The sequence below is a fragment of the Drosophila innubila genome, chromosome X (assembly GCF_004354385.1).
Source record: "Drosophila innubila isolate TH190305 chromosome X, UK_Dinn_1.0, whole genome shotgun sequence".
Lineage (NCBI taxonomy): Eukaryota > Metazoa > Arthropoda > Insecta > Diptera > Drosophilidae > Drosophila > Drosophila innubila.
In genome coordinates, this window is record NC_047626.1 from 11,800,770 (window position 1) to 11,821,385 (window position 20,616).

The 20,616-nt window shown below is 33.5% G+C and overlaps 6 protein-coding genes across 6 annotated transcripts; 3 read left to right on the forward strand and 3 right to left on the reverse strand.

The window, feature by feature from the left end:
- Positions 1–4,036: 4,036 nt before the first annotated feature.
- LOC117793766 (small ubiquitin-related modifier 3-like) lies at positions 4,037–5,161 on the forward strand. The gene is made up of 3 exons (XM_034634156.1): positions 4,037–4,190; positions 4,675–4,791; positions 4,855–5,161. The coding sequence occupies exons 1-3, from the start codon at positions 4,173–4,175 to the stop codon at positions 5,008–5,010; spliced, it is 291 nt and encodes a 96-aa protein (XP_034490047.1). The 5' UTR covers positions 4,037–4,172; the 3' UTR covers positions 5,011–5,161.
- On the reverse strand, positions 5,160–6,195 carry LOC117793765 (UPF0488 protein CG14286). The gene is made up of 3 exons (XM_034634154.1): positions 5,949–6,195; positions 5,745–5,879; positions 5,160–5,522 (listed from the first exon to the last, which is right to left on the reverse strand). Exons 1-3 carry the CDS (start codon positions 6,118–6,120, stop codon positions 5,218–5,220), a joined length of 612 nt encoding a protein of 203 aa, XP_034490045.1. The 5' UTR covers positions 6,121–6,195; the 3' UTR covers positions 5,160–5,217.
- Positions 6,196–6,832: 637 nt separating this feature from the next.
- LOC117792526 (60S ribosomal protein L30) lies at positions 6,833–7,987 on the forward strand. Its single transcript, XM_034632707.1, has 4 exons — positions 6,833–6,904; positions 6,980–7,025; positions 7,102–7,247; positions 7,751–7,987. Exons 2-4 carry the CDS (start codon positions 7,005–7,007, stop codon positions 7,917–7,919), a joined length of 336 nt encoding a protein of 111 aa, XP_034488598.1. The 5' UTR covers positions 6,833–6,904; positions 6,980–7,004; the 3' UTR covers positions 7,920–7,987.
- Positions 7,988–8,429: 442 nt separating this feature from the next.
- On the forward strand, positions 8,430–9,953 carry LOC117793367 (zinc finger RNA-binding protein). Its single transcript, XM_034633675.1, has one exon. It carries the CDS (start codon positions 8,571–8,573, stop codon positions 9,726–9,728), a length of 1,158 nt encoding a protein of 385 aa, XP_034489566.1. The 5' UTR covers positions 8,430–8,570; the 3' UTR covers positions 9,729–9,953.
- Positions 9,954–10,351: 398 nt separating this feature from the next.
- Positions 10,352–12,645, reverse strand: LOC117793369 (protein NipSnap). The gene is made up of 6 exons (XM_034633676.1): positions 12,520–12,645; positions 11,949–12,045; positions 11,670–11,849; positions 11,038–11,331; positions 10,829–10,971; positions 10,352–10,759 (listed from the first exon to the last, which is right to left on the reverse strand). The coding sequence occupies exons 2-6, from the start codon at positions 12,005–12,007 to the stop codon at positions 10,611–10,613; spliced, it is 825 nt and encodes a 274-aa protein (XP_034489567.1). The 5' UTR covers positions 12,008–12,045; positions 12,520–12,645; the 3' UTR covers positions 10,352–10,610.
- Positions 12,646–14,152: 1,507 nt separating this feature from the next.
- On the reverse strand, positions 14,153–18,110 carry LOC117787243. The gene is made up of 6 exons (XM_034625724.1): positions 17,742–18,110; positions 16,484–17,091; positions 15,345–15,558; positions 14,869–15,196; positions 14,677–14,801; positions 14,153–14,601 (listed from the first exon to the last, which is right to left on the reverse strand). The coding sequence occupies exons 1-6, from the start codon at positions 17,980–17,982 to the stop codon at positions 14,450–14,452; spliced, it is 1,668 nt and encodes a 555-aa protein (XP_034481615.1). The 5' UTR covers positions 17,983–18,110; the 3' UTR covers positions 14,153–14,449.
- Positions 18,111–20,616: the final 2,506 nt, after the last annotated feature.

Sequence of the window (20,616 nt, forward strand, 5' to 3'; positions counted from 1 at the left end):
CGTATATCTATTTTTATATGAACATTTGTAATTTTTATAAACAAACAAATAAAGTAAAAACAATTTTATACTTTTTATACGGGCTTACGTGAAATACCTTGTGCTATATAAATGTTTACTTTAATTTTCAACAAAAATCAAAAAAAAAAAAAGAAAACTAAAACTAAAAATCAACAAAATAAGCATTTTTATTTATAATAAATATATATACATAAATATATATATATATATATATGTGAACCATTGTAAATATGATTAAAAAGACTTTCATTTTTATTATTTTAAAAAATTTTAAATGTCCCTCAAGAGATCAAACGAAATGAAAAGATCGACAGACATATTCCTTACATTAAGATTATCACATTATAACTACGGTCAGCAATTCCTTCAAAATAGCAAAAATGTTAAGTATATATAGCAAATATATATACGTAAATATAATAATAACATTAATATATGAATGTGTGTGTGCTCTATTAATTTTTGCTTAATCTTTTCATATTTTCATGTTTAGTTTTTTTTTTTTTTTTTTTTGCATTTTGCAAAATCCTAAGAATAATTTCAAGAGTTATTATATTGAAAATGTATTCGAATATGTACCTACACATACACATACATAACATACATGCAATGTGGTGTGGTGTGTGTATCTAAACTTACCACTGAAATGGAAATTTAAAGAAACATTTAAGTACCTTAAAAAAGCTTCAAACTACTGTGATCAAATTCAATGAAAATGATTTAACCGTAATTATACGGTACACGGTACACTTAAGGCGTACCAAAGTTTAAATTGTACCGTACTGCTAAACAAATAAAAATAATGGTACGGTACATGGTACTCTTAAGGCGTATCGCAGTTCAAAGTGTACCGTATTCGTAAGCACAGTCAGCGAAATTGATTTTTGGGTACAGTTGTTGATCACAGTGGGACAAAAGTACCTACTAAAATACAAATATGCATTCACAATATAAACACGGAACACAAGAAGCAAGAAATCTTTTAGATATATTAGTAAATATTAAAATGCATAAGCAACAAAAATGAAACACAGCAAACAAAACAAACAATTTTGTACTTTTATATATATATATGTATGAATATATATATAAAACAAAAAAAAACATGTATGCCTCCATATATATATACTACTTATACTGGATTCTCAATGTGTCGTTTAGTTCATTTAGATAAGTCAGTTTTATATAAGTATATACATACATAAAAATTTCAACAAAATAAATAAGATGAAAAAACACTTTTTGCCACCAGTTCCCGTTCCAGTACCAGTTCCAGTTCCAGTAACAAGTAAACAACTTTTTTTGTATGATTAATTGAGAATTGAGAATTGTGCGGCGTTGTTAGTATACATACTAACTAAGTATATATATATTATGGGGGGAAAAAAAAGCAAAAGAAAAATATGAACCGATTGCTTGATAGGCATTCTCCAATTGTGATACCAATGTAAGACAGTCAGGCGAATAATGCCACTCTGTACAGATTATAATGTTATTGGAGGAGGAGAGACGATGAAATGATAGATTGAGAAATGGAGAAACGAGTAATAAAAATGCCTCTGTATGCCCCACTATAAGTTCTACCCACTAAATGTACATAGTACAGCTAAAAATAATATGCATGTACGTTAGACCCACAGAAAAAACACACACAAAAAAAAATAGAATAATGATAACTAAAAAATGGGAAAAAAAATAATTATTAATTAATAATGAAAACTATGTAACCAAAGAAAACCCATGGTTAATACCGCCTACCTACCAACAACAACAACAACAATAAGTTATGTACATATACAATATAACAACAACAACAAAGCATATATATTATTACGATAAAACGAGTACATAAGAATTTCTAAAGTTAAACGATAAATAGTAAATCTAAACTTTATACAAGACACATAAAATTGCTCATCTCTAGTTAGTACGGGTAATCGGATTCTACAAATACATACTTATATATATATATAAATTTATATCTATATGTATACATTCTGCATACATACATATATATATATATACTTTTCTCAAGTATATATCGAAGTATTATCCGATAACTTAATTATTCTACGATGACAGTTTGATTTGTTTTACATCTCGAATATATTTATATGTGTGTATGTGTGTGCTGTATATATAACATATATATCTGAGATCCCTTATATGTGTAGTCAACATTTTGAATGTATCTATATATGTATGTGAAACGTAATTGTTTAAGTAGTTAGATAACAATTCATTTATGATTGTAATTTTTGTATATTTTTAGAATAACTTCAATTGAATTGCTAAGCTTTTTCAAACATCTAAATGTGCATTACAACTAACTATACTTAGTACATACATACATGTATGTATGTATCTGCGTATGTGGCCCAAAGTTTTAAGTCCTTTTCAAAAATGCGAAAAAAAAAGAATGATAAAAAAACAACATAGGAATAATATATACATACATATATATATATGTGAATATGTACTGAATGTGAAAATATGTATGTATTCATATTGTGTAAGTATTATATTCCCAATATGTTGTTTTTTGTGGATCTGTGTGATAATCTGGTTGAGGATGTTCATCTACAACAATTTCTAGTTTAATTTAATTTAAGTGTGAAATCATTTCGAATTGCAATTTTTGACACTAAAGGGAATTCCCATCTAATAAGCGTTGACAGTTTCCATATGTATGTATTCTAGTCCTTTAAAGCTAACGAAAATCTGCTAAAATTTCAAAGAGTATCATACATATGTTATATATTTGCCACATTCAGATACATACGCACATATGTATACACACATACATATATATGCAGCTCTATATATTTATGATCAATATGGTTTTTTTTTTAACTTCCATACATATGTATGTAACAATTAATAATTAAATAAATGCATATCAATGAATACAATAAAAATATATATATTAATATTGGTGCGTACACACATACATACACTACATTCATTGAATTTAAAGTAAGAAATGTTCGGATGTATGTATGTATGCATGCATATTATTATTAGTACATAAATATAATCAATCAATTCAAAAGTATAGAAAACAACAACAGCAAATTGTGTGTACATAAGCATAGAGTTAATATTGTAAATGTAAAATACAGATTGATATATATGTATAGATATACATATATGTATGTATTATGTATAGAAAAGTAATAACTTCCATATTGAGTATTTTTCATATTACCTTTAATAGAAATAAAGATTATCGTATTATTCAAAAATACACAAACAATTTTGGCATTTTCGATGGGATAAACACATTTATTATTAAAACTAGTATTTCGAAAATTTTTGCAGAATATTTGTTTGAGTTTTTGTAGATTTTTTGATATTCTTAAAAGAATTAAATTTATAACTTCTCATAAAAAAAATGTTTAAAAAAACGGTTTTTCTCCAAGTACCTTTTTGACATTTAAGCTAAAATGGTACGACCTGCCAGAACGGAAAATCTTGCAGGGTGGCAGCCCAAGGGCCAAGGACCAGGCTGCCACCTTCCACACCAGTGCTGGCAAGTTTTTAGTGGGAACTGATTGAGCTGGCGCCAAGTCGATAAATTTAAATTTGGGTGATGCAAATATCAACATGACATAACTTTATAATTAAATAACAATTTTAAGAAAATTTAAAATTCGAAATTACATAAAATTAAGGTAAAGATTTTAATGAAGGTTTGAAGTTCGTCACCCCTCGCCAAAACTGGGTGGAATAATTTTTTATTACCAATTTGTACGTTCCCAAAATGGTTCACATTGCCAGATCGGTAAATTCTGCAGGGTGGCAGCTTTTTAATCGGATGACAGTCTTCTCACCAGTTCTGGCAAGTTTTGGAATGAACAATAGCTTTTTCTGCCTAGAAACCATCTAAATTTGTTTTTGTGGACCTTTTGCACAGTCTTACCAAAAATTTAAATAGCAAAACTAAGCTGAAAATATATTTAAATTGCCAGACTTCCAGCTAATAGCAATCTTGAAATTTTTCTAGCAAACTAACTCTGAATATAGCCAGAACAAGCTAAAATAAAATAGCTATTTTGGCAATAGTGCGACAACTCTAGTGTTGTAATAATTAGTTCCATTCTTGATTTTTACAATCTAGTTGTAAACAAATTACTTAAAATTAATTTAATATGTCGGAGGAAAAAAAGGTAAGTGCCAAAAAACATTTAGTTCGTATTGTGTTTTGTAGAATACTTATTATTTGCGAACAGAGTGCAAAATAATGCCGGCTGACTGTGTGTAGATACACGCACACACACACGCACGGACGCACGCACAGATACAAAAACAAGCACGCTCGCAAATGAATAAAATAATGAAACTTGTTTCTTAACAATGAAATTTTACTATAAAAAAAAATAATTTTTACACCCAGTGTCAGGGATATATATATAAGATTGGTTAAAATTGAATTTTTTGTCCATTTTTACAGTGCTTTAACTAAATTAAATAAAATCTTTATTTGTTTTAACTTTTGGGAACGGTTTACTTAATGGTAAAACATTTTTTTTAATCTATAGGGCTTTCTATATTTATTTTCTATAGTCCCGACGTTTTAATAAAGTGTAGTTTGGTTTTTTTTGGTTATAATCAGTTGTAAATAATATTGTTTATGTTTTTTTCATTGCACAGACTGAAACAGAGCATATCAACTTGAAGGTGTTGGGTCAGGATAATGCTGTCGTCCAATTCAAAATCAAGAAACACACTCCACTTCGTAAGCTAATGAATGCATACTGTGATCGCGCTGTAAGTTTATTATTTGAACCAATGTTCCTAAGGTAATTTCCGTTAACATATATTGATTTATAGGGCCTTTCTATGCAAGTGGTGCGATTCCGATTTGATGGACAACCCATCAATGAGAATGATACACCCACCTCCCTGGAAATGGAAGAAGGCGATACGATTGAAGTATATCAACAGCAAACTGGCGGTCAAGCTAGGGAATTAAAAGTACAATTGTGAGACAAATATTTCATTTAGTCTTATAAACACATTATAGAAGACGCAATCGTCGAAATATATTTTCAAGTGTACATTATCATTACTTGAATTGTACAAAAAAAAAACCAATCGTATTTAAGCAAAAAGTATAAAATAAAACTAAAAGCAAGTACTTATTGCATTGTAATTCATTATTTATGTTTGTTTTTGAATTGCAAACTTTTTCTATTAACTATTTAATGCTAAGCCTGCTATATTAATATCATCGGGTGCATCATCAATTGTAAAGTTGAACTTGAACTGGGTTCCATTGCCGGCTAAAAGATTGCTGCTCAGAGTCGAAGATGCCTTTGATTCTATAGGTTGAGAATCTGATGAAGCAACTGCTGACGTTGTATCTGTTTCGTTATTATTTGATGGCTCAGCAAAGTTGAAGCGAAAATCATTACCGGATGTCAGTAGGGCCGATTTCTTAACAAAACTCGATTTTTTATTCATATCCGCAGCTGGTGTGAATTTAATTTGTTTGGAAGCTGAAACGAAAAGAATCAAGTTAATGAATTGATTTACTGCCTGCAGCACGAAATGAGACGGATACGCATGGAACACACAGATTAGAAGGAGATAAAAAAGAAGCAACAGCAAATGAAGTTGTATTTGTTGTGTCGTGTAGGGAATACACATGTGGCGTGCATGTCCTCCATGACAGGCTCACATTATGCTGAGGCCTCCTGCAGGATCAGTTGTACTCTTACCTAGTAGCATTTTCTTTTCCTCCTGTTGCATTTTCGAGCGGTAATCGCCCAATGCCAGCTTCATAACCTGCCGCTTTTTGATCAGAGGTGCAGTGTGGCTTGTCAAAGTTTTCAAGTTCTTGGCTGTATCCTCGGCTGTATATACAAATGTGATATATTTATTTTAGCATTATGTATCAATTTTAATTCATTGTTTAGTCCTACCAATTTTTTGGTTTAACTTGCCGCTGTCCAACGCGGTCTGCAATTGTTGAACACACCAACAAAGTTCCAGCTCAAACTGAATGTCGTTGTCTCCATCGAATGCAGTCTTCTTGGGTATTGCCTGTATTGGTGGTGGTTTATTTACAGATTTTGGAGTCTTTCTTCGTTGCATGTTTATTTGCGCTGCATGTGCGATTAATCTAAATAAAATAGTTTCATACACAAAAACACAAAAATCATATGGCTGCAGCACTGGTGTGGAAGGCTGCCAACCTGCAAAAATGTCCCAGTCTGGCAGCATGTCCCATTTTAATCAAATTGCAAATGCACCCAACAAAATTTTTTACATATTTTGTTAGAATTTTGTCGATTTTTAAAATGTTTTCCTTAATTTTATCTATTTTCAAATTTTAAATTTTCATCAAATTATTAATTTATTGCAAAGTTATTGTATTTAGAAATTTGCATTTACTAAATTTTTAATTTTGAGTGCGGCTAGTATTTTTAGCTACTTTGCGCCGCAATTTGTATGACGATAATTTTATTCGATAGTCGATTATATTATGTCATTAATTTAGTCAGTGTTTAAATATATATATTTTTAGTTACTATGGTTGTATACAATTAATACAAAGTACATTTCTTTTTTTACTACTTTTGGACGCATTCTTTTCTACATATTTACGTTCGATAAATGTTGGTAAAAGTTCATAGAGCTTAAGTATGTAAATAAAAGATATTCATATAAGCTGATAACATTATGTAATCGGTTATTAAGAATTTTTAAAGAAATATCATGGAATTGCTGATTACTAATCGATAAGCAAATGCAGCTCTGTCATGCATTTAATCGTACGACTGCTGTATGGCAATTTCAATGCAGGCAACCCTGGTAATATCAGCGTGCTTCCGTTTCATGGTCTGCTCTTTCTTTTTGATTCCGTCAGCCGACTGAGGTGGGTGTGTTTTATTTTGATCTCAACTTGAACGAATAAACTAAAGTATTGTGCTTTAATATTTATTTTTTATAGAAGTTTTGTGGCTTAAACGTTCAATATGGTTGCCGTAAAGAAACAGGTAAATACAAACTAATTATAAAGTTTCTAAACTCGACTTAACCTCATTCGGTGTTGCGTTTTTTGTGGTTTTGCAGAAAAAGGCTTTGGAGAGCACCAATGCTCGTCTGGCGCTGGTGATGAAATCCGGCAAATACTGCCTGGGTTACAAGCAGACTCTGAAGACCCTGCGTCAAGGCAAGGCCAAACTGGTGCTCATTGCCAGCAACACGCCAGCCCTGAGGTGAGAACACGACGCTGGTCTGGTATTCTGGAAAAGCAAATGAAATGTGTTAAATACTACAGAGAAGTAGATTTCCATTATATCCAAGTGATAAGTAGCTGTTGTTGTTGTTGTTGGAACCATATGGAGTCTTGCTTAATGCTGACTGAGAAATATGATTCCAATCAAATAGTATTGATGGAAACTATGGAGTAGTATAAATCTCAAGCAGCACCAGCCAGAGAGAGAGAGCGAGCGAGTGAGTGCAAACTCGAGTTATCTCGCTCTGGCTCCAAATGGTTCCAGTAACGACACTCGCAAAAAATCTGGATACTTGTGGTAAGGAAATCTATTTCTTGAATTTCAACACTTAATTTTTTATTTTCATGATGATATTTTGTAATTCCGATCGCCATGACGATTTTCATTACTAGAGACTCTTTCTGAAGTTATATGTTAAATATAGCGAAGATGCTGTGACGATTTCGGAACAACAATTAATTAATTTATTTCTACAATTACAGGAAATCCGAGATTGAGTACTACGCCATGTTGGCCAAAACTGAGGTCCAGCACTACAGTGGCACCAACATTGAGTTGGGCACCGCTTGCGGCAAGTACTTCCGTGTGTGCACGATGTCCATTACCGATCCTGGAGATTCGGACATCATTCGTTCTCTGCCCGACAATTAAATGAGTACATTTTTTTTTTTGAAAACTGCAAACAATTTTTAAATAAAAAAAAGCTCTGTATAATTGTATGTTGCAATGAGTTATTTGTTTTTTGTAATTTGCCTTTTTTTCAGTTTAAAAAAGTGTGTGTTTGTTGCCAGTTAATTTAACTTGGTAATAATGGGGACAACTCAGGAAAAAAAGGATATAAACTATGTAGTGGCTTGAAAGCAATTGAGATTTCATTATAATTATTTAATGCCAAAAGAAAAATTTGAAATTAATTTCAATTATAATTTGAAGCTTTTTCATAAGCACAACTTTTTTAAAATCTAGTAAAAGACGATTTTTATTTGCACTAATATGTTCAATAAAAAGACATGCGTTAAAGTAATTTTTATATACAAATTTAAGCTCGACTTCAATAGGTTCGCTAATTCAATAAGGATTAACTAGGAAGTGGCAATGATTTGTTTCAGTGTGCATAACTTTAGGGATGGGTTGATAGCGATTGCATTCGGAGTCTGCGCACAGTGAAATCGGTCGAATTGTGCACATCACTAGCAATATTTTAAATAGATGCAAAGATTTCGTTGCACATTTTGTCAGTCGAATAATAAGCTCCGAGTATCCAGGTGGTTACCTGAACAACAGCAATAAAAATTACGGCCAATGAATGAAATTAATGCTGCACCATCAACGTCATTGGGAATCGTGGGTGGGAATCGCAATTTTCTCAATGGGCAGCAAACGGTGGAATTTGTTGCACAAACAATTCCTGCAGTTGCATCACAGCGAAAACTGAAACGCAAATTGAATGCAGAAGATGAATCCCCCGCCAATGGGGAAATGCCCAATTTGGTCATATTTCAAGGACGCGATGAAAGCTATCCCGATGAGCTGAACAAACTGATACTGCCCCTGTCGTGTGAATTGTGCAGGACACAGATGACCTCGATGAAAAGTGCCAAGGATCATTATGAGTCCAAGTCGCACGATCGTCATATAAGCGCCTGGTTGGCCAAAAACTACACCGATGTTGGCCTACAGACGCCGCCAATCAAACGGCTATTAAAACAGGGTCCAACTGGACCAAATGCATTCCACTGTGATGTTTGCGATTTGGCATTGACATCCTCGACTCATGCTCGACAGCATTATAATGGACGCAAGCATCTGTTGGTCGTACAGAAGGGATTAAAGCCATCCGGAGCGGGGTATTATGATGCGGCTGGCAAGTGGGTGAGAACTGGCACCAAGGCGGAGCCAACTGTTGTCGACGACGGACGCTTTGGCATTGGCGGGCTGTTCCTCAAGCCAATAACAACAACAACAAGTGGCAGCAGGCCGATGGCCATCGAGGTGCTGGGCAGCAATGGCCAACAGTCGGAGGCAGCTGCGGTAGGAGCAGGAGAAGTCACATTCTCCGCATCCTTAGCTGCTGTCGATGATAGTCTCAGCTGCAAAATCTGCGGAATTAGCGTCACATCCGCATCGCAGATCAAAATGCATTTGGATGGCATCAAGCATCAGAAGAATCTACTTAAGCATAACATCCATGAGGATGACGCCACCAATTCCATTCCAATTCCAACTTCCACTCCCACTTCCACTCCAACTCAAACTCCAAATGTGGAGTCAGCAATGTCGGTGGACAATAATGCTGATTACGTTATGTATCGCACTCCATCGGGATCGTATTACTGCAAGTTGTGCAACAAGGCCATGAATCACATATCCATCTTGCAACAGCATCTGCAGGGCAAGAAGCATCAGAAGATTCTACGAATGCAGAACGAAAGCAAAGCAACAAACTTTCAGAAAAATTAAATTAACTTAGACTACTATATAATTAACTATTAATATACAATTAGCTACTATTTAAATGTGCTGACATTAACCAAAAATGTATGTAGTTACTGTCTCCAATACAAATTCAATTGGGAAGAAGTTCCAAAAAGAAGTATTATGTTATTGTTTATCAGGCGTTTCCTAATATTCTATAAACTGTCGATGTTCCTCTTTCTAAATTAGATTTTAAATTAATTTACTGTATAAAATATGCAAATAGTTATTAATTTTGTTGAAATTTAATATATATTTTCTTAAAGATATACGCAAGTCTATAATATGTATAAAATATCTTTTCAAATGAAATTTCCATCAAAATCTCTCTAGATATGTGAAAGACACCTGTATAAAAATGTTTTGTTTTTATAAATTTTAAATAATATTCGATATCTTCACAAAGTTTATCATTAAAACACGGAGTCTAATAGTTTTTTAAGATATAGAAATATAATGATCATCATTATAATTCTGCAAATTTATCCGCGATTGAACTTTTAAAAAAGCTAAATTTTACGAAAGAAAAGTTGCGTATTGCAATTCATTTACGATTTTTATTTTCGTATTTAATAACATTAACATATGCATTATTTATAATTTTTTATGTTTGATTTCACTTCTTGTTTTTAACAAAACATGTACAGCTTTAGAAAAAAATGCACTTTTATCTTACGATATTACATGTAGCTTAAAAGCATCTTTGAAATGCTGGCATTATTTACAAAGTTTTGAAAGGGACAAAATTGGGTGTGGTAGGGGCTCTCATATGTTTCGGGGCAACATTTGAAATCGAAAAGAAAAAAAAAAGAAGTTGTTTAGCCACAGATCCGTTCTACAGTTCCATGTACATAGTTTTGGGTTGGTTTACTGTGAGGGCGAGAACTCAGTGGGAGCCAAGACACGACAATGCATCTCTCTTATCAGGGGCACAGTGTATGCCACACACTCATCCCAGCCAGGCGAACGCCAAGCAGCCTCTCTGGTCTCCTTGCGATCCTGCAGCGATTTGTAACCTACAAGGATAACATTAATTAAATGATGAACTTGTTAAGGAACTACAATATTTTTGGGTTGAAGCTTACACCAAATATGATGCACATTATAGAGCCTGCCAATCTGTGAGAAGAATCCGGCAAAAGCCTCGTTGTTATGCTTGCGGAAATTGATGGCACGCGCCCAGTTGTTGCCCCATTCAATCATAGTGCCAGGTGTTAGACGGTACGACCTATAAACAATTATTTAAATTTATTATAAAGTTATCTATTGTTTTTTTTTGTTTAAATGTTCGTACCGCATTTCGTAGATATTTTTGCCAGATCGACTCTCGATTTGTGGCCAATAGCTGAAGGCCAACAGATATTGCAGGTGACGTGATCGCAGAAATTTGGAACGTTGATTCATAAGCTTCAAATACTCGGGATCATTCCATAGATCCTCTTTGGCCTGATCGATCTTTTCAAAGCCACCCGTGTACTTCCATAAATGCAGACACTGATCCATGTCGCCAACTTGCACCGTCCATGATGCAACCAGGTTGCAAGACAAGCCCGACTTTTTCTCCTTGATCAAAGCAACAGTATTTTTGCTGTAAGACAAAAAGAGTTGGAATTGTAAATATAAGACAAACGCTTTAGATACCTGTTACTTAATTTAAATACTTGAAACTCCTACAATATTAAAAATACAAACTTAAAACAGTCTTAGCTATCCTAATGTTCAAGCGATCTAAGTAGATTAAATTTAATAAGTTGATTGGCAATAATAAAAGTAAATTCTCATCATTGAAAAGGCTGTTTTAACTCAAAAATTGTGTTTTTCAAAGTGTTGACAGTCTTGAAGAGATTGAGCGTTATATACTTGATAGCATTATCCTTGTGCTCTATGAGTAACGGGTGTAAGGACGGTATTCATCTGGAAACTCACTAGTTATTCAGATATTCGCCCATGGAATCGGGTCGTACATTATGCGTGTGCAGAGCATATATGATTTCCTTATCGCTCAGCATGCGACTGTGCGATTCCTTCGTGGGTTCGATCTTGCGCACCAGCAACTTGGAGAACCATGAGTCCGATTCCCTGCAGCTGGCTGTCGTTGAGAGGGATCTGCGGAGGGATAGTACTCAAATTAATTAAAAATCCATATCAATTATTATGAAAAGTGCTTATCACACTTGGAGATTGGATATGGAATTCTTCGTTTACCTGATAGCGATTAGACCGGTATTATTGCCCAAAGACCAAATGTTACGTAGGTTCAACATTTTCACACTGACGATTGACGATGCTTGTGGGATGAAAACTGTGGGAAATCAATTGCATGTTATTTTTTGTTGTTAATTTTTTTGTTTTTTTTGCTACTGTTATCACCGGCTGCATGTGTGTGTGCGTGTATTTTGCATTGCCCGAGTGTGTACTTTAGTCAAGGTGAAGTCAGAGTCAGACGGAATAACAATCTTTTGCTCCCCATCGATAAATAATCCTCTATATAAGTACACAAAAACATATACATATGTTCCTACATTTGTACATATATATTTTAAATTTACACTCCACCCACAACTATACTGATCTTTTCTTCACGTTTTTATTTTTTCGAATTATCATTATTTTGTTTTGCTGAACTCAACGGATTATGTACCTATGCAAATATGTCAATATATATATTATATTGTACATATTAAATCTTATCATTATACATAGCGCGTTGCAAAAACAACAACAAATTGAATACTCCGTTTGACCGCTCTCTGCGTTGACCTCTTTTTCTACCCACCTTTAATGCGTTGCAGTCTTTTATCAAAATGGTCCAAAGTGTATATATTTATTTATTTGCTATTTATATTAATTGTTAATGTTGTTATGTATATGTTTATATTAGAGTTGTATCAATTGTATCGATAATATTATCAGAGTGAGCCACACGATGTGGCAGCCTTGGCTCCCAGATGTGGCTGCATTGGTTGCCGAAAAAGTTCCGTTTCCATATTCAGATCAAGTGAAATTTATACTAATTAGTATAAATAAATGCAAATTCATTTATTTATATGATCTTCTCTCTTTTATCTCATTTAAAATTTAAATGGTTATACAAATTATAATCGTAATGCAAAATAATATAATTGTTTAAAATTAGAATTTTATATTTAAGTTGCGCGCTAAGACCATTTTTAGATCCAAACGGTTCACAGATTGTGGCGGTCGGTCGATAGAATCAACAGTAAGCTTGCAACCTTTAAGTAGCAGTTGAGTTTGGTATGCAGAATTTGCTTGATCTGTTATAAATAAAATTTCTTAGTTCGAATGTTATTATTCCAATAAATTAAGTTCAATGAAAACTATAACCATTTTTTTTTTATAGGAATTCAATCAATCAGACATTTTAGAAATGGGTTTAATTTATTTAATATTTTAAAATTAATAAAGTATATTGCGGCATCGATCCCAATCATCCGCTAAATCACTACAATAGTTCTGTTCCGCACTATGAATCGTTCCTCGCACCCTAGCACTAAAGAATGTACGCAGCGCATTTATTGGGAATCATCAGGACGCCGCCAATGTACGCTCGCTTGAAAGTTAGTCCAAGCAACAACGTACCAACCTACAAAAAGTGGAGACCACAAAAGTTGCAAAACAAAAACTTTTGGATATTTATGATTTCAGGATAGCAAGAGGCTGTTGCATATTTCATTAACTAAAGTATTTTATTGACAAAGTAAAACAATTTGGATGGTTCTTATATTTGAAAGTATGTATTTTGATTTACTTGTAATATAGCATGACGACAATCATGACAATTCACAATTATCGTAATTTAACAATATTCTTGTTTGGGGGGATGCCAAAAAGTACATTTAATGCACCCGAGTAGTGATTACCATTAACTAAGTGATGTATATAAATCAATTTTAAATTGTTTAACTATACAATAATAATAATAATATGTTGTAAATACAATTGGGCTAGTGGAATGTGGATTAAAATGTTAGGATTATGTAAAGTACATAGGCTTACACATTCTTCGAAAAGGTAACACCTTAACGTCTGACATTTTACAATATTTACAAACATACTAATTGGCCAAACCACACAATTAAATGTTCAAAAATAACCTCATGTAAGTAATAGTTTAACTGTTACTTACACTACAAATTAAATATAATCGGAGCTGTTCCAAGTTTCCAACATCCGGAATGCAATTGTTTTAATTTCAAAAACATTCCGAAATTGTAGAATTTAAAGGTGGAATTTAGAACAGTTCCAAATAACAAATTCTAATTCATTTTTGTTCCATTCTTTTTCTTATTTTTATACAAATTTTTTAAATATTTTCTCTTTTTGTTTATAATAGAGTAACGTATGGTATGTATATAAGAAAGTTGGGCAAGTTCATTTGTTTTTTTTTCTTTGTTTTTGGAGTACTTGTACTTTAACTGATATACTGAATTACTAAATAATTAAATAATATGCGACTTTAATCAAGACTTTATTAGGAAGAATGTGAATGTAAGTCGTGTAAATTGATATAGAAAATCCTATGTATATATGTATATGTTTTTCTTGTTTTTTTTTTTCTTTAATAGATTTATGTATACGAATATCTGATCTGTTGGACAATGTTGAACTGTTTGCGCAGTTACACAGCGTGGAATGACATTTAATTAGAAAGTTATATATGTATTTTTATGGATAGCAATTCCTTATCAAGCACTCAACACTTTGATATAATGAAACTGCGATGAATGATTCTTAAGAATGTAAAAGCAAATCACAATGATGAAGAGACTCCAGGATAAAAGCAAACAGCTGACAGATCTACGAGCCAAATTGTGTTGAACAGCAGCCGGTAGTTCCCCTGAAATACAAATAATTATCGATATTTATCGATTGACATGTACACGTAAAGATATATTTTTTTTTAGAACATTACCTGTAAGTACTTGAACTTGCACAATAACCGTAAAGAGTCTACCAAGTGAACATGAATAATTTCCGCTATCTGAGAGTTTGGCATCGGGAATAGAAATGCGGCTAGTAAGCCATTTATCGGATACGCTAACAAAAAACAATCCGTAAAATTTGTATAAGTATAGAATAGTATTAAAAACAAACAATACGCTACCTAAAACGTCTATTGGTCAGTGCTTGAAGCGGCTCCTCGTCCTTGGCCCAGGTAATAAAGTTACTAAAGTATTTCTCTAGCTCCTGGCTGGAAAATGTTGTTGTATGTGTTTGATTAGCATCGCTGATTAAATTCAGATTCAGCCCGCTTTCCGTATCATTCAGTTTAGTGCTAGTGCTACCCGATTCGGTAGTTTTGAAGATGTTGTAGTGTTCCTTTTGAAAGAAATTCCGAGAGATTTGGCATTGTAAATCGACAGTGCTGCCAGACTTGTAATACCGATCACCGACATCACGTTCGTGCTCATCAATTATTCTTAAAGGTGGCTCTGAAGGAAGGAAGAAACGATGGAAGGGAGAAGTTTTAAAATTGCCAGCTTAAGTTTATCATTTAGTTAAACTTGTGGTTAAATAGCTTTTCCATCTCTCATGTTCTTTCTAATATTTATTCGAAATATAATTTTTGTCGTGACTTACCTAATATGGTGAGATTAGTGGTAAATACCCGCGGAGGATGCGTTGAAACCTGACACATATAGATGCCAGCATCTTCCCTTTGGGTCGGATTAATCAGCAGACGCCAATTGTTGGGATATTGAAATTTAACACGAATCCGTGGATCACCGCTATACGTGACATTACCGACGGTTAAAAGGGATACCTTCTCGGTGGTGCGTCTGACCCACATCACCTAGAAATTCGGATAGGAATCTATTTATTTAACGCACACTAAAAGTACCCGATAAAAGTGATTTTTTTTATATAAGAATTCGGATAGGAATCTATTCATTTAACGCACACTAAAAGTACCCGATAAAAGTGATTTTTTTTATATAAGAAAACATTAAAAAAAACATTTACAAAAATTTTCAAATGAAAAGATTAATAAAATAAATAAAAAAAAATTAATAATAAAACTTAACGGTTAAAATGCCTAAGGATATTGCAAAGATTTTGATGGAATTTGTACTCTTCCTCTGACAATTTACAAATTAAAATCAGGGACAGTAAATAATGATTATTTTGTGTTATTCAAATGAAAAAATCATTCATTTTTCTTTAAGGGTAATCTACGCAATGTCACCATGATCTTAAGATTTATGGTTTTTATTATTTTACTCATGAAATTATCATTATTTTTGAGCGAAAAAATAAAACTCAGAAATAATCATTATTTATGAGCAAAAAAAAAAAAAAAAATAAAACTTATAGCATAATGATTATTTCTTGAGTTTTATTATTTTGAATAAAAAAATAAATCTCAAGTTGGTTGGTCAAAATAAACCCTTATTATAATTTAAATTTTTGATTAAAAAAAATGAATCTCAAGAAATGATCATTATTCTATGAGTTTTATTTTTTTTTTGTTGAAAAATAGTGATTATTCCTGACTTTTATTTTTTTGCTCAAAAGTAATCATAAGTAAAATAATAAAACTCATAGAATAATGATTATTTCTTGATTTTTATAATAAAACTTATAATGATTACAGTCCCTGATGGAAATAAATATTAATAAGATTTCAAACGAACAAAAGGTTATTAATGGAAAATGTTTATAAATAAAATAAATAAAAGTCTTATTAGATAAGAGCGTATCCGATTTTGAAAACTTACGGTTTTATCCTTCAGCATGCCGACACGACAATTGAGCACGGCTTCCGTGAAGAGATGTACGGCGGCTACCAATGTCTTGCCGGGATCAATTAGATTCGATGGCTCCTCAAAGAAGGGTCCATAGTGGTTCTCATGATGGTATTTGCTGCGAAAGGTGCGTGAACGCTCGGCATCGACGGCCCCGCCAAAGGTCCAATGATTTCGCGACCTTGTCGAGTCGTTGGGTTGTTTAACGGTACTGCGGGCACTTTTGGTCGTTGTTGCTGCCGCCGATGTGGCCAATAAATCAATTGAACCAGTGCTATAACTTTTAAGTGTTGTACTATTATTGATAATTCCAATAGTTTCGGTTCTCATCAATGGTCGTCCCGTTGTCTGTTGTCCTCCAATCTGTCCAACATGGGATCGAATTGTTATCGTCGTCGTTGGCAATGTCTCAGCATCTGGCATTTGGCCAATGTCCGGAATTGTGGCTACCGTGTCCGCACCAGGAATGAACGTTATTGTTTTTGTCGTATTATTCTCATCAAAATAGAAATTACTTTCCGTATTGTTCTTGTTATTATTATTCTGGATGCTCACAGACGTTGATGTTGTCGTTGTTGTGCCTGAAGGAAGTTCAGTTGAGTTGAATTGAGACAGAGAGTCAAAGAAAGAGAGCGAGGAAGTTTCTCCCTCATAACAATTTGTTCTAGGAATCATTTTCAAATAAATTCACACTGAATGAATAAACAGACTACGTCCGCTTTTTTACTCACATTTCAATTGTGCAAAAGCTAAATTTTATTGAAATCAACAGAATTTGATTTATTTTTAGAATTTTTAGATTTATTCTTTGAATACCTATCAATTTCATAGTGGAAAATTAAAGCATATTTTTATTAGTCATAGAAATACCAGCTAAAACTTGATTCAGACAAATTATACTAAAGTTGAATTTAGGAAAAAATTACGGCACTAATTTAGAAGTCATTAAAAAATATTCATTCCAATACGTTAATTTTTTAATGACACAAGAGTAAAATTCAGATATTATTAGTAGGACTAAAGGTTAGGAACAACTTGGAGATGTTTTTATGTTATTATTTGTTCTGAAATTGAGTATATATATACCCTACCATAGTATCTATGAAGACAAACAGTTTCAGCTCGATCTCATACTTAAAAGTTATGCAAAAAAACTATTTTCCAAATTGCGAAACGGAAAAAAAACAGCAATGGCGCCATCTAGCGCTCGTAGTAATTGTCATTTACTTACCCAACGCACAACGACACGGTGTTGCTATCACAGCGACAACGGCAAGCAATCGAATGAGATTGAGACTCAGACTCTGTCTCTGTCCCAGCGTGTGTCTCCGACTCTGCAAATAAGTTTCGCTCCGTCTGGGGCTCAGTCTCAGGCTCTGCGTAGTCTCTGGATGATGACGGAGCTGTGAGAGCGTGTGGGCCGCGATTGATGCTGATGCTAATGATGCGCTATTAACTCTTGAACGCCTCATCCTTTGCACGGGATGACGTGACTTTGATACTCTGGTCTGGTATGGTAATCCGAAATCTTCATTTTATTCCATAAACTGAACTGCCTTTGATTTTTCCCAGGCAGTATTCGACCAGCATTTGCAATAGATTCGATTGCTGGTCTTAATTTGATTGCAGTTGACTTTTAGATCAACTAGAAAATATAAAAAAATAAAATATACTTGATATTTATAAGGTTTATTTTATATTTTTACAGTCCAAAAGTTGGGTACGGTTAAGTTAAGATATACATGATATTTATAGGGTTTAGTTTTAGATTAATAAGGTTAGGTTAGATTATATTAGGTTAGGTTAGGTTAGGTTAGGTTAGGTTAGGATAGGTTAGGTTAGGTTAGGTTAGGTTAGGTTAGGTTAGGTTAGGTTAGGTTAGGTTAGGTTAGGTTAGGTTAGGTTAGGTTAGGTTAGGTTAGGTTAGGTTAGGTTAGGTTAGGTTAGGTTAGGTTAGGCTACGATACGTTGTGCTAGGTAAAGCTAGGTTAGGTAAGGTTGTGCCACACATTTCACATCAAATGAAATATTAAAATATTAATCAATTCCCTTGGAATTGGGTGCCAAGAGCAAACAATATTTGACAGACACTTGACAACAACAAATTGTGAACCACTTTCTGGAACTGCCGGACATTGTCAATTTATAGCTATAGAAAATACATGACAATGTGCTAGACAGACGGACAAACGACATAGACAAAGGCAGAAGAGAAGGAATACAAGTAGAGTTACTTCAGCTACACTCGAAACTTGGTCCGAAATTCAAGAAAGTCCATTTAAAAACGAGCTTTTATTGGCGTAATACAGCTGAATAAAAGAAATTAAAGTTGATTCCTGCGGCGATAATCTAGCCTTTTGCTAACTTTGCTGTCTTTTACTTTCCTCCCTTAGCCCATCTTCCCGTCTCTTCCACTCCTGTGATTTCATGTTGAGCCAGCGCTTCATCTTGAGTTTTGTCTTCATCTTTGTCTTTATCCATCATAGTTTATGTGCTCCCCACACTCTCTGCGCTCAATATACTTGCTTATTACATTTCTTTACCGCTCTCCCTTGCTCTACCAAACCTCACTTTTTTTTGTATTTCCACCAGTGTTGCACAACATCATTATTCCCGTCAAATGTGGCTTTTTTAATAGTCCAATTGCTGGAAAATCTTGAAAACATCGAGCAGCACAAGTTATATCATTATTTTTAATGTGTTTTGGGATTAATCCTATCGAAATTATATGTATGTGCATTTTAAGGGAGTTCATAAATTTGCACAATTGATGGCGGCATTTAAAAAGGTAATTTTGATCAAAAGTTATGTGATCTGGAAATTTGTAACTATTACAAACATTACATTTTTGTTTCGCACAAATAGTGTGCTATCAGATTCTGTTTGATTTTTAAGGGATTACTTAAAGATATAGTAGGCTGATTTGAATAATAAGGTAACACTGCCGTTTTGTCGACTACTGATTAAGTCTACTGTACTTCATGAAACTATTTTGACCTCATAGATTGAATATATTTTATATTATATCTAAAATTGTTGAAAAAAAAAAATGTATAAAAGAACATGAAATTAGCATCAGCTCTAACAGATTATATATCTTTTATTTTTGAAAATTTAGCTCTTTTTTAAATTTTAACACGCCAAGAAAAGCTATTTTTGCTTTTTAAAACTTGTCAACACTGATTTCCACTTTGCCACTGACTTTGGTGCGTTTGTGTGTGGTGTGGTGATTGAGAGAGAGAGAGAGATGGCAGAGAGTGGGGAGTTTTGGGCTGTGGTGGGCGTTGCTGTTTGCCCTTGGCTCACGACATAATCACCGTAATAAATATTATATTAGTGCAGTTGTTGTTGTTCTTTCTCTTCCTCTTCTTGTTATTGTTTTTGTTTCTTTCATCATCTTCTCATCTGATGCCCTTTTTTTTGTTTTCTGTGTCGTTTGCTTGTTTCATTTTGATTTCTGTTTTTGTGTTATTTTAACGCATCCCTTTTGTTTCGTCCTTGTTGACATTTGATTTTTGCCAAATCAAAATGATGGCAAGAAACAAAAAAAAAAAAACACATCATAAAGAAGAAGAAGAAGCCAAAGAAGATGAATTTAAAGCTGACCCGAGAAACTATTTACTTTACTCCTATGCAATGAAAACAATGCGAACGGAAGGCTTAAAGCCTTTGCGTATTCTAATTGCACTTAAAGGACAACAAGCTGGATTTTATCATAACACACACACACACATACACACATACACTCGCAAACTTGCACACACTGAGCGGCAATAAAAGTCAAATGAGCTCCATGGCAAAAATTTTCATTTTATGAAACTCTCTCGCTACAATCATTATTATTGCAGTCATCATCATGTTTATTGTGATTATCATGGTGGATATAATGATGAAGTTGGCCTTTACAGGAGTAAGGTACGGTACAAGAGCATTAGCAACTGACTCCCAGTTGCAGACTGTCACGTCTTTTGTGGCGCTTTCTTTTATTTACCCAAGTACCCATTCCCCATCATTTCGTATTTCCCATTTCCCTAAGTTCCTTCCCTTGGTTCCCTTTCCACTCATCATAATCATCATCATCATCGTCATTTTGCTTGTTCTTTATT

Bases quoted from the DNA above. Each gene is read 5' to 3' on its own strand.
- LOC117793766 (XM_034634156.1), top strand. The intron at 4,792-4,854 runs GTAAGTTTATTA...ATTGATTTATAG, and splicing joins ATGCATACTGTGATCGCGCT to GGCCTTTCTATGCAAGTGGT.
- LOC117793765 (XM_034634154.1), bottom strand. From the start codon at position 6,120: ATGCAACGAAGAAAGACTCCAAAATCTGTAAATAAACCACCACCAATA. The intron at 5,880-5,948 runs GTAGGACTAAAC...TTGTATATACAG, and splicing joins CAAGTTAAACCAAAAAATTG to CCGAGGATACAGCCAAGAAC. The intron at 5,523-5,744 runs GTAAGAGTACAA...TTTTCGTTTCAG, and splicing joins GGAAAAGAAAATGCTACTAG to CTTCCAAACAAATTAAATTC.
- LOC117793367 (XM_034633675.1), top strand. From the start codon at position 8,571: ATGAATGAAATTAATGCTGCACCATCAACGTCATTGGGAATCGTGGGT.
- LOC117787243 (XM_034625724.1), bottom strand. From the start codon at position 17,982: ATGAGGCGTTCAAGAGTTAATAGCGCATCATTAGCATCAGCATCAATC. The intron at 14,802-14,868 runs GTAGCGTATTGT...GTTTTTTGTTAG, and splicing joins CTGACCAATAGACGTTTTAG to CGTATCCGATAAATGGCTTA. The intron at 14,602-14,676 runs GTAATGTTCTAA...TTTGTATTTCAG, and splicing joins GCAAGTTCAAGTACTTACAG to GGGAACTACCGGCTGCTGTT.
- LOC117793369 (XM_034633676.1), bottom strand. From the start codon at position 12,007: ATGTTGAACCTACGTAACATTTGGTCTTTGGGCAATAATACCGGTCTA. The intron at 10,972-11,037 runs GTACGAACATTT...AATTGTTTATAG, and splicing joins AAAAATATCTACGAAATGCG to GTCGTACCGTCTAACACCTG. The intron at 10,760-10,828 runs GTAAGCTTCAAC...TTATCCTTGTAG, and splicing joins TAATGTGCATCATATTTGGT to GTTACAAATCGCTGCAGGAT.
- LOC117792526 (XM_034632707.1), top strand. From the start codon at position 7,005: ATGGTTGCCGTAAAGAAACAG. The intron at 7,026-7,101 runs GTAAATACAAAC...GTGGTTTTGCAG, and splicing joins TGGTTGCCGTAAAGAAACAG to AAAAAGGCTTTGGAGAGCAC. The intron at 7,248-7,750 runs GTGAGAACACGA...CTACAATTACAG, and splicing joins AGCAACACGCCAGCCCTGAG to GAAATCCGAGATTGAGTACT.